The following is a 13,464-nucleotide window of genomic DNA, read 5'->3' on the forward strand; positions in this document are numbered from 1 at the left end:
ACACACTTTTTCTAGTTCGTTTTGGGATTCTTTTTGTTTTTTTGTTTTTAGTACTGCATAAATACTTTCCACATTGCGTTTAGGTTTAGCCCATCTGGTCTGTGCCAGGATACCAGAGAGTGAAGCTCCGGTTCATTTAGTGACTTTAGTGGGTCACCCCGACAAGGGCTGTGTTTTTCTTGAGGTGGGTACTCATCCCTCAACAAATTATCCAGTTTCTTACTAGCCCCACTTTTTCCACTTAGGATACAAAAACACAAAACTAATAAGAATGACACAAAGGTGTGAAAACAGAAAATGAGTGTGTCCCTTTCAGGGCATGTACTGTTTAAAAAAAAAAAAAAAAACTGAAACCGGTGGATAACTTTCTGTGTATGTAGAAGATGCTCGTGCTGGTAAAACAATGTAATGGTAAGTGAGAAATGCTTCCTTCCAAATACTGTAGAATTGGTGATCATAGAAGGACTTTCCTCTGCAAGTGCATGGAGTTGCTAGAAGAGATACTTGTTTGTTGAGGGGTTTGTCTCACAGTAGACGTGTCGGGCGATTGTGCTGCATCACCCAGGTTTCTGTGTTGAATTAGTTGCGTCCTGTACGTGCTTTTGCCATTGTACATGTTGTACATTCTTTTCTCATCCAGGTGGGTACTACCCTGTGAAGATTGGTGACCTCTTCAATGGAAGATACCATGTGGTGCGGAAACTTGGGTGGGGCCACTTCTCCACTGTGTGGCTGTGTTGGGATATCCAGTAAGTACCGCCTGATTCCCGCTCTGTATATTCCCTTTTGTTTATCTTTTTTCTTACTACTGAGCTTCCCTTCCTGGTTTATGTTTATACCTTCTCCCCTCTTCCATTGTCCCTATTTATTCATTGAGTTTGTATGTTTAAGAATGGCTGTAGCTGGGCACGTCACGTGTTGGACCTTTGCCAGCCTTTGGGAAGGTTGTGTCTAGTTGCATGTCTTTGAATGCTGTCAGGGCACTTAATATTGCCCTGTGTCTTTATGCTGTAATATGTGTGCATTGGTCTTCAGATTTATCTGAGCTTGTTTATGGTTCTTCAGTCTTTTGTATGTTTTTGTCTCCACAAGTAGCAATGAGCTGGAGTTACTCTTTCGGTCAATGTTTAGGTGTCCTGGGTTTTATGCTGCATGATGTTCTCAAGGGGTCACTGAAGGCTGTCCTAACCCGACCTCTTGTATCTGTTGTTTGTTTTCCAGGAGGAAGCGATTTGTGGCCCTGAAGGTGGTGAAGAGTGCCGTTCACTATACCGAGACGGCCATCGATGAGATCAAGCTTCTGAAATGTGTGAGTCCCGCGTGTGCCTGGGCGTGCATTGGGCCCTTTGCACCAACTCATCGTTTGCGAGGTGTAGACGCTTGAGGTTACAGATCTCCCATTCAGACTCTCTTCTCATGTGCTACTTACAAGAGCTCTGGGGTTATGAAGGAAGTCTTTGTTGTTTAGTTGTAAATTTGATTTGTCTGCAAGAGATTCAGCACAGATAGTTAACCTTAGAAAGTTTCCATCCACCTTTGTGGGCATCAGAATAAGTTACCTTAAAATGAGCTCTCCTCTCAAAAGTATTTTTTCTCTTTTCACTAACAGTTCCTGAAGAAAAAAAGTCCCCTTGACTTCTGTATTCACTGTCTGTCGCAGCCTCTGCCAGGCATTGAGACTTAAGCGAATTATTTTCTGCTGCACCTCATCAAGGTTTACAATGTTTTCTCCCTCCTTGCAGGTGCGGGACAGCGACCCCAGCGACCCAAAGCGGGAGACAATTGTGCAGCTCATAGACGACTTCAAAATCTCTGGAGTGAACGGAGTTCATATCCTTTCTATTTCTCAACTCTTATTTAAAAGTCATATTTGTACTCATTCCGAAGTATATGCATGTACCTTTCACTTACTTTATAAGCTTAGGTCTTTCAAAAGGTAGGAGAAAGGCAACTCTGATTTATAGAATGCGTCCGTTCTCAAAATCTTACTGCAAAACCTTGCCAATGGAATCCTTCCGAAATGTGAGGTGGACCATAGTGAAAGTAGACTCTTGAAGCTCTTCCCTGATAAAATGGCACATCTCCCCTGTACCTGGCTTCAGATAGCAGTGCGATTCCAACTGGTATTCTCAATTGCTGTTTTTGAAAGAGACACTGCAGTGTTTTCTGACATCAGTCGAGATTTTCTTCACAGTTTCATGTTTCGATAGAGACGCTGCAGTGTTTTCTGGCATCAGTCGAGATTTTATTCACAGTTTCATGTTTCGATAGAGACGCTGCAGTGTTTTCTTGGATCAGTCGAGATTTTATTCAGTTTCATGTTTCGATAGAGACGCTGCAGGGTTTTCTGGCATCAGTCGAGACTGTATTTTCTTTTTCATATTTCGATAAAGACGCTGTAGGGTTTTATGGCATCAGTCGAGATTGGATTTTCAGTGGGGCCGCCAGTTTGTTGTCTTGAATGATACATTGGAATCGTCATCCTGGAGAGTGGACTACCCACCCATGCTAAAAAGGTCGCCACAGAGATCTATTCCTGCAACCTAGCAGAGATGTTGTCTTGCTTAGTGTAGATATTTGTGTTGCCTAGTGTACATGTTTGTGTTGCTTAGTGAAGATATTTGTGTTGCATAGTGAAGATATTTGTGTTGCTTAGTGACGATATTTGTGTGCTTAGTATAGATATTTGTGTTGTCTAGTGAACGTGTGTCTGTTGCTTAGTGAATATATTAGTGTTGCTTAGTGTAGATAGTTGTGTTGCCTAGTATAGATGCTACATTTCTAATGTACATATTTGTGTTGCCTACTAGTGTTTCCTAGTGTACATATTTGTATCGCCTAGTCTATATATGTCTTGCCTATTGTAGATATTTGTCTTGCCTAGTGTACATGTTTGTTTCCTAGTGTACATATTTGTGTTTCCTAGTGTACATATTTGTGTTTCCTAGTGTACATATTTGTATTGCCTGGTGTTCATATTTGTATTGCCTAGTATACATATTTGTATTGCCTAGTATACATATTTGTATTGCCTAGTATACATATTTGTATTGCCTAGTATACATATTTGTATTGCCTGGTGTACATATTTGTTTTGCCTGGTGTTCATATTTGTATTGCCTAATATACATATTTGTATTGCTTGGTGTTCATATTTGTATTGCCTGGTATACATATTTGTATTGCCTAGCATACATATTTGTATTGCCTGGTGTTCATATTTGTATTGCCTGGTGTTCATATTTGTATTGCCTGGTGTACATATTTGTATTCCCTAGTATACATATTTGTATTACCTGGTGTACATATTTGTATTGCCTAGTATACATATTTGTATTGGCTGGTGTACATATTTGTATTGCCTAGTATACATATTTGTATTGCCTGGTGTACATATTTGTATTGCCTAGTATACATATTTGTATTGCCTGGTGTACATATTTGTATTGCCTAGTATACATATTTGTATTGCGTGTACATATTTGTATTGCCTAGAATACATATTTGTATTGCTAGTGTACATATTTGTATTGCCTAGAATACATATTTGTATTGCTAGTGTACATATTTGTATTGCCTAGAAAACATATTTGTATTGCTAGTGTACATATTTGTATTGCCTGGTGTACATATTTGTATTGCCTAGAGTACATATTTGTATTGCTAGTGTACATATTTGTATTGCCTAGAATACATATTTGTATTGCCTGGTGTACATATTTGTATTGCCTGGTGTACATATTTGTATTGCCTAGAATACATATTTGTATTGCTAGTGTACATATTTGTATTGCCTAGAGTACATATTTGTATTGCCTAGAATACATATTTGTATTGCCTAGTGTACATGTTTGTTTCCTAGTGTACATATTTGTGTTTCCTAGTGTACATATTTGTATTGCCTGGTGTTCATATTTGTATTGCCTAGTATACATATTTGTATTGCCTAGTATACATATTTGTATTGCCTAGTATACATATTTGTATTGCCTAGTATACATATTTGTATTGCCTGGTGTACATATTTGTTTTGCCTGGTGTTCATATTTGTATTGCCTAATATACATATTTGTATTGCTTGGTGTTCATATTTGTATTGCCTGGTATACATATTTGTATTGCCTAGCATACATATTTGTATTGCCTGGTGTTCATATTTGTATTGCCTGGTGTTCATATTTGTATTGCCTGGTGTACATATTTGTATTCCCTAGTATACATATTTGTATTACCTGGTGTACATGTTTGTATTGCCTAGTATACATATTTGTATTGGCTGGTGTACATATTTGTATTGCCTAGTATACATATTTGTATTGCCTGGTGTACATATTTGTATTGCCTAGTATACATATTTGTATTGCCTGGTGTACATATTTGTATTGCCTAGTATACATATTTGTATTGCGTGTACATATTTGTATTGCCTAGAATACATATTTGTATTGCTAGTGTACATATTTGTATTGCCTAGAATACATATTTGTATTGCTAGTGTACATATTTGTATTGCCTAGAAAACATATTTGTATTGCTAGTGTACATATTTGTATTGCCTGGTGTACATATTTGTATTGCCTAGAGTACATATTTGTATTGCTAGTGTACATATTTGTATTGCCTAGAATACATATTTGTATTGCCTGGTGTACATATTTGTATTGCCTGGTGTACATATTTGTATTGCCTAGAATACATATTTGTATTGCTAGTGTACATATTTGTATTGCCTAGAGTACATATTTGTATTGCCTAGAATACATATTTGTATTGCCTGGTGTACATATTTGTATTGCCTAGAGTACATATTTGTATTGCTAGTGTACATATTTGTATTGCCTAGAATGCATATTTGTATTGCCTGGTGTACATATTTGTATTGCCTGGTGTACATATTTGTATTGCCTAGAATACATATTTGTATTGCCTAGAGTACATATTTGTATTGCCTAGAATACATATTTGTATTGCCTGGTGTACATATTTGTATTGCCTGGTGTACATATTTGTATTGCCTGGTGTACATATTTGTATTGCTAGTGTACATATTTGTATTGCCTAGAATACATATTTGTATTGCCTGGTGTACATATTTGTATTGCCTGGTGTACATACTTGTATTGCCTAGAATACATATTTGTATTGCCTGGTGTACATATTTGTATTGCCTAGAATACATATTTGTATTGCCTAGAGTACATATTTGTATTGCCTAGAATACATATTTGTATTGCTAGTGTACATATTTGTATTGCCTAGAATACATATTTGTATTGCTAGTGTACATATTTGTATTGCCTATAGTACATATTTGTATTGCCTGGTGTACATATTTGTATTGCCTGGTGTACATATTTGTATTGCCTGGTGTACATATTTGTATTGCCTGGTGTACATATTTGTATTGCCTAGAGTACATATTTGTATTGCTAGTGTACATATTTGTATTGCCTAGAATACATATTTGTATTGCCTGGTGTACATATTTGTATTGCCTGGTGTATATATTTGTATTGCCTGGTGTACATATTTGTATTGCCTGGTGTACATATTTGTATTGCTAGTGTACATATTTGTATTGCCTAGAATACATATTTGTATTGCCTGGTGTACATATTTGTATTGCCTGGTGTACATATTTGTATTGCCTGGTGTACATATTTGTATTGCTAGTGTACATATTTGTATTGCTAGTGTACATGTTTGTATGGCCTGGTGTACATATTTGTATTGCTAGTGTACATATTTGTATTGCCTGGTGTACATATTTGTATTGCCTAGGATACATATTTGTATTGCTAGTGTACATATTTGTATTGCCTAGAATACATATTTGTATTGCCTGGTGTACATATTTGTATTGCCTGGGGTACATATTTGTATTGCTAGTGTACATATTTGTATTGCTAGTGTACATATTTGTATTGCCTAGAATACATATTTGTATTGCCTGGTGTACATATTTGTATTGCCTGGTGTACATATTTGTATTGCCTGGTGTACATATTTGTATTGCCTGGTGTACATATTTGTATTGCCTAGAATACATATTTGTATTGCTAGTGTACATATTTGTATTGCTAGTGTACATATTTGTATTGCCTAGAATACATATTTGTATTGCCTGGTGTACATATTTGTATTGCCTGGTGTACATATTTGTATTGCCTGGTGTACATATTTGTATTGCTAGTGTACATATTTGTATTGCCTGGTGTACATACTTGTGTTGCTTACTGGTGTACATACTTGTGTTGCTTACTGGTGTACATACTTGTGTTGTCTAGTACACAGATTTGTTTAAGGAGGAAATGTCCTGGGCATGGGTGACCCTTTTCAAAGCCAGGTTTCACCACCACTGAGCCATCAGCCCCTTTTCATAAAGCTTAGTAATTTCAGAGCTGTCTCCCGGCCAAGAAATTATTGGGTCCAGAAGCAGAGATACCTCATTGTGGTGAGCAGTAAGCAAGTTGTCGTCAGATGTTGAGATCTGGAAGCCCATCCCACTCCCTCTAGACTAGAGGAGCGGCAGGGACAAGCTCCACACCTCTTCAGAGGACTCTGCCTTGAACCTTGATTACTCTGTCTTAGAACCACAGTCACCTAAGAAGGTGTGGGGAGTAAACCTAATATCCCCAGTTCTTTTTAGGTTGAGCCTAGGTAGTGCTTTTGCTGTCTCTTCGAGATATGTTGCATACACTTTGTGGGCTTACACCCTGCCAATTGCCTTTTTATTTGTTACTTCGATTGTTCTTTAAAAAGGCTTGCTTGCTATTGGTTGATCTTTGCTCTTTGTCCCTCTTTTTAGGGCTCGCCTGGCGTTGGAGCGCGAAGCGCTCCCGCCAGCGAGTTCTATAGCCGCCTTCCTCCCTGTCAAGGGAGTAGCAGCTGTGAACGAGCCCGACACAGAGCTGGGAACGAGCCGACTCAGGTCCGTGAACGCGCGGGAACGTCAACGTGCACGTTCACGCGCGTCACGCTCCTGTCCTCTCGCTTCTCTGCCGAGGCGCGCTCCAGGCCGACTTGCTGGTGTGCGTCACAGCGTGTTCCAGCGGCCGGAGGTAGGTAAGTGAGGGACGGGGGGTGGCGGGATTTGTTTGCTTTGTTGCTAGCTTGTTTAATGTTGCTCTTAGCAGGCCGAGAGTGATCGCGGCTTATTTATGTCAGGGCCCCCAGCCGGTGTTAAAGCTGTGTGTCTCACCGCCCGTTAGCCGCGTCTCCCGATCTGTTGTTTTCTGCCCGTTGTCAATTCTGTGCCCCCGGGGGGTGATCAGCTCGCCGTATGTCGCGCTGCTGCTTTGGCCGCGTCTCAGCCCGCCTGATCACTTTTGCCACGGTCCGCCACTTTCCTGCCGCAGGAGCCGGTCTCTATTCACGCGAGGCCCTGGTCTCTGGAGAGTCAGCAGGCCTCCGTGGACTGCGCACGTTTACCGCTGCTTCCCGATATCAAACCGGAGTTTCGCCGATCTGTGCCGCCCGGCCCCAGACCGCAGCTCAGGCCCCCGAAGTGACTTGGAATGACGGATTATGATTATGGATTAGTGTGAAGGGCCACACCGACCCTGGAGCTCTTCAACTAGTCAGCCATCACGATCGGCTGTTAGCCATGCCCCCGTTGCTGCATTTTTAGTACATTTTGAAATGTAAGCGCCAGAAGCATTTTTTGGTAAAATCAGAAAATGATGTAGCAGATGATAAATTATGTGGCAAATGCGGCAAATCCTTAATTATGCAAAGAAAAGTGGCAGCATCACGTAATCCCAGTAGCCTTGGTTGTACGAGTCCTGCTCCACATGCCGTGCTTGATATACTGTCACTGTGCACATATTTTTAGTCACCATGTATAACATAACTGCATGTTATGTTGATAGTACTACTACAATTGTGTGGTGCATGCAAGTGCATTGTGTTAAAAGAGATGGTAGGTTGTGCATTGTGCTGGGCTCCTGTCAGTATGTGCTCATCTCATGTTTGCCCCTTTTCAGTAACAGGACTTCTTCATGTGGCAGAAGGGCTGCCACTTTGCACGTAAATGAAAAGAAGCTTTAAAGCAGCGGGTCACAGCTCCGTGTGTGTTATCTTCCTTCTCCATCCAGTGTCTGCTACACTACAAATTGGCAACTCCACCCGAACTTTTGTCCGAACCTAAACCTCCAACTGATTGACTCAAGCATACATCTAAACATGCATTATTTTGATATTTGGCTGCTGGACGACCTGGGAAACACTAGAAGCAATTAGTCACATTAAGAACTTTCTGATGGCTTATTTACACTACTGCAGAGAACCATTGTAGAAAACAACTCTTCTCCATTCTGCCCGACGAAACGTTGTATTTGTTTTGTGTCAGGCTACTTGGAGGTACACAAATCCAATGAAAATATTTTTAAAATGTCTGTACTGGACTGGGGTGCTAACCAATACTCTTCCATGCATTGAACTTGACTAATTTTGGGCTGGAGTGGTAAATTGAACCAAAGTAAACTCTAGTCATTTTTCTACTTGCTATGATTTTATTGGTGGTTTTCCCAGCCCTGCACGTTTATAATATAATGGTTCCTACTCTTGTAGCTGTCAAGGATCAGACGTTCACACCTCAAACAATCACTTGCAGTGCCATAGGTCTCGCATTTGCCAGTTAGATCTATTGACATTGTAAATGATAATGCCTTTTATTTATGTGTTTACAAAACCTGTAAGCGGTGCTCAACCGCCGCTTGCAGGTTTTATAAACACATAAATAAAAGGCATTATCCGTAACAATGCCAATAGCACAAACTCTCGCAAATGCGAGACCTATGGCACTGCAAGTGCTTGTTTGTGCTTTGTTTTCTCCCAAGGAGCACCGCCTAATTACTGGTAACTTTTCACTTTGGGGCTTATGTGTTCGTTTTTGGGGGCAATTTATTTTTCTTTCTTTCCTGCTTGTGTTTATGCAAGCTTCATTTTTTTTTTTTTTTGGTCCTTGTGCTTTTGTGGCATTTGAACGGCAGCATGTTTCCCCTTATGTTCTTGTCGCAGCTAAAAGACATTATGTTTCTCCTTTATATTTGAATATTTATTTACTTCGGAAAAGGGTAAACTAGCGAGTGTGCACATTTAAAAGCTTTAACCCCACCTTCTCCCTCCCGTTAATGCTTCTCCATCGATAAATCATTCCCTCCCCTTCACTGCTTTAAACCCCCTTTGATGTCCCGCAATTCTTTGTAATCAGTGTTTAGAACTGCCCGGCCCATGGGAATCTGCCCCACTCCAAACTCTGCACAGACACGTTCACCGATTCGGAGTTGTTTGATGCTTTTAAGCCTCACTCGGCCTGCATCTTGAGACCCAGCTGTGGGCACCGCAAAAGGCTTCATGTTGAAGATCCTAACCGTGCAGATTTCCAAGAGAGTGGGTAGCGCTACAAAGGCGTCCCAGATGTGTGGTCACAGTGCTGGCACAACTGTTTTATAACAACGTGCACCTCCTTCGGCAGATGGTGCACTCTCATGGAGCAGTGAATCCCAGTGGCATAGACCACACACAACTTGTAACTGCGTCAGATTCCCGGGGCATCCCCCGTGCTCATTAATTATACTGGGTGACTGATGCCAGGGCACAGACAGAACCCAAATGCCTCTCCAGTGCGATATCAGAGTTGCCAGGTTGTGCGCGGGCACTTGGTGCCAATCCGAAAAATAACCATGCCTCTGGATCAATAGATAAACTAAACAGTAAGATGAAGAGAAAATATATTTGACTCTTCCTACCTATTTAAATACTCAATACTCTCATACATTTTATACTTTTCAAATATATGTAGTCACAGAACAACCAAGTATATTGAGTTCAGATTAATCTGTATTGTATTTCATTCAATGCAAAACATCTTATTTTCAAAATGGAAATAATGACAAATACATTAGTACAACATATATACACACATATTTACATTTGTACATATACCTCAAACACAAAAGTAAAGAAATTGTTTCCTTTCTTCGCCCTTATTTTGTACCAGGATGCACCTTACATGATATAAGCTAAGTGCATTCTTTTATTAGATCACCATCATTGGAATCGCCTTAAGGTTTTATGAATTCAAACCCTGTATTGCATCAGGCGCTCTCTACTAATTTTACTTCTCGTTTCATTGTTATATGGTGTCTAAACAAATCTATTGACGCGTTTCAGCCAATATATTTGATGGCCTCATCAGGACTAGGGCAGTTGAGTATATACTTTTCAATTCCACCGTTCTTAAAGGGGTAGAACGAATGGACACCCCGGCGGGTGGCAATTGGAGTAAAATCGCCACTCAATTTGCTCAGTATGCGCCCTTAAGTGTTTGCAAGTATCGGAACGCCCGGTAGTATCCTTCCCGTGATCGTTCTCTCTAGGTTGGATAGTTTCCATTCTTAATCCTTTTCCACTGTCGGTCACACAATCACCCAGTTACCAACGCCCTGGGCTTGGTGCCAAGGTGCGGACCTCCAGTTCTGGCGTACGCTGCTCACCCGACACCGTGTTGCTTCAATATAGCTGGTTTTATTATTATTCAGGTTGTTCATTCACAGGAGTGTGGCCCGCACGTCTCTCTGGCTAGGGTGAGACCCCATTTGGTCTCTGATTGGTTACATTCCAAGTTGGGTAGGGGCAGAGGCTTGGTACGCCTGCATCTCGTTTCCAAGCTCTGGGCTCTCACTTGAGGGCTCTAAATGACGCCTTCAACTCGTCGTCATTTACTGTATCCTGGTCTGAAAAATGACACACGTACTAAGTTCTTGCTTTTGTAGATTTTTCATTTCAAACCATTCATTGTTTTAACAAAATTATAGAATGTGGTAATATTTATTCGATGCTTTTATTTCCGTGTGACTTATGCTGGTAGCCGGTTCCTCAGACCTCTGCTCACCAGCAACCTTTCCTGGAGTGTGGAATCAGCATTTGTATATGGGTCTTGGCAGACACCATAAGCATGCACCGCTGCCATTTGATTGACGACGTTGTTCAATGTTCCTAGAGAGGGTTGTGTTTACTTGTCGGCAAGAAGCAACTGCTGGTGGCAGCGACGGGTCACATGCTTTTTAGAAGTCACACTTGGGTCACTGTAGAATACAGCCAAGCCTGGACTGATCACACATCTCTTTATTTTCTAAAGGGAGTGCAGCTGTATGATGGCGCAGTGGGTAAATGCATCTGTTGCTTAAATTGGCACGCAACCTACAAGACATTGCTTTAAATATGGCAGGTCCAGCAGTATTTTCACCCTTCAAGGTCAATACCATAAGGGCAAGCTCGCTATTTACAGCAAGCATTGGCAAAGCCAATAGGCCTTGCCTATGCGTGAACTAGTGTCTTTGTCAGTGCCTTTTTTTTTATTTCAAAGATGCCGCTGAGTGTGTCTCCTGTTGATGTACAGTCGCGCCAAAAGTAATTGCCAAAGGCAATAGATCCCAAGGGTGAGACCTATTCGCTTGGCCAATGCTTGTTTCCGTATGTGTCCCTCTTCTGCTGCTTGCACCCAAGTAAATGTATTGAACAGGTAGAGGCAAGACGAAGAGTTTGATTGCAAGGCCTTTAGGGAGGTGTGGACTCCACTTCAGGAGACTCTTTTGCCCCTTTTTATGGTCGAGCCTGCAAGAGCGTGCGCTAGTGCATGCGTCTCGCTTGTGAGACACTGTTGTTCACAAAAGGGCTTGAAGCCCGCACATTGCTTACCGTTATTGGCTTGCATGGCACTCTTCTTTACAGCCTTGTAATACGTCAAGGCAGGCCTAATATCATTACCGTTCCTCTCTTTGGAGCAGAGACCAAACACTGATTGATTCAACTTAATCAGTGCTAATCCGCTCCTCCCCACGTCACAGAGGTACTGTTTTGTTCTGTTTTACTTTTAGTGCCCTGCAAACAGAGAGCATGTGACTTGCAAAATTGGGCTCAGCAGGACAAACAAAATTGCAAAGATTTATTTTCTATAGTTCACTTTCTTTTATTTTGCCAATCACTTTGCACTCTTGTTTTCTTTTGTTTTTGCTCGCGGACGCGGTTTTCAAAAGATGAGGATAATCTTATTACAAAGCAACATTGTCTCTTTCTTATGTGTAATTTCTGAAAGGTTTTAACACCTACTCGTTCAGTGCACCCCAATCCATGCCAATCCAGCGCACCACACCGACAGCAATTAGCCCCACTTAATCCAGTGCACCCCAGACCAATCCAGTCCACCTCACCCTAATCCAGTCCACCTCACCCTAATCCAGTCCAGCACACTCCACTCCTTCTAACCCACCCCACTTGAATCCAAAACAATCTGCCTCACTCCATAACGATCTGGCCCACTTCAGTTCAAAACAGTCTGCCCCACTCCAACCCAAAACAATGTGCTCCTCTCCAGTCGAAAGCAATCTGCCCCACTCCATAACAAAGAGCCTGCCCCACTCCAATCCAAAACAATCTGCCCCACTCCAATCCAAAACAATCTGCCCCACTCCAATCGAAAACAATCTGCCACACTCCAATCCAAAACAATCTGCCACACTCCAATCCAAAACAATCTGCCCCACTCCAATCCAAAACAATCTGCCACACTCCAATCGAAAACAATCTGCCCCACTCCAATCCAAAACAATCTGCCCCACTCCAATCCAAAACAATCTGCCCCACTCCAATCCAAAACAATCTGCCCCACTCCAATCCAAAACAATCTGCCCCACTCCAATCCAAAACAATCTGCCCCACTCCAATCCAAAACAATCTGCCCCACTCCAATCCAAAACAATCTGCCCCACTCCAATCCAAAACAATCTGCCCCACTCCAATCCAAAACAATCTGCCCCACTCCAATCCAAAACAATCTGCCCCACTCCAATCCAAAACAATCTGCCCCACTCCAATCCAAAACAATGTGCCCCACTCCAATCCAAAACAATCTGCCATACTCCAATCCAAAACAATCTGCCACACTCCAATCCAAAACAATCTGCCCCACTCCAATCCAAAACAATCTGCCCCTCTCCAATCCAAAACAATCTGCCACACTCCAATCCAAAACAATCTGCCCCTCTCCAATCCAAAACAATCTGCCCCTCTCCAATCCAAAACAATCTGCCCCACTCCAATCCAAAATAATCTGCCCCTCTCCTCTGTTGTTATTTATATTTTGGTCCGTCGTTAGCTTTTCTTCTCTGCAGAACCTACTCCTCGCCATCTTTGTGAGTTGCTAGCGGTCACAGAGCTGTGTTTTGGATCAGTGGACTAATGTTCTTTTGTAAAGAGCATGATCACCGGGAGGGTTTCTTGGTATTAAGCAGGCGAGAGTCTAGCCTTGCCTAGGGTGGCGGCAGTAATGCATCCACCCCAGAGGTGTGTGTCTCACCGTATGATCACAGGTTGAATCCCAGCATGTCCTGCTTAGCCCTTCATCCTTTTGAGGTTGATAAAATGAGCAATAGTGAGTTGTTTAAGAATAAACATTGATTA

The 13,464-nt window shown here is 41.5% G+C and overlaps 1 protein-coding gene across 1 annotated transcript in view; it reads left to right on the plus strand.

The window, feature by feature from the left end:
- The window catches only part of SRPK3 (SRSF protein kinase 3), a 128,161-nt gene that overhangs the window by 44,739 nt on the left and 69,958 nt on the right, over positions 1 to 13,464 (plus strand). The window contains exons 4-6 of the mRNA XM_078664581.1: positions 641 to 749; positions 1,222 to 1,309; positions 1,743 to 1,830. Of these exons, the coding sequence (XP_078520707.1) occupies positions 641 to 749; positions 1,222 to 1,309; positions 1,743 to 1,830 (285 nt within the window). The remainder of the gene's footprint in view (positions 1 to 640; positions 750 to 1,221; positions 1,310 to 1,742; positions 1,831 to 13,464) is intronic.

This window comes from Lissotriton helveticus, chromosome 10 (assembly GCF_964261635.1).
Source record: "Lissotriton helveticus chromosome 10, aLisHel1.1, whole genome shotgun sequence".
NCBI lineage: Eukaryota > Metazoa > Chordata > Amphibia > Caudata > Salamandridae > Lissotriton > Lissotriton helveticus.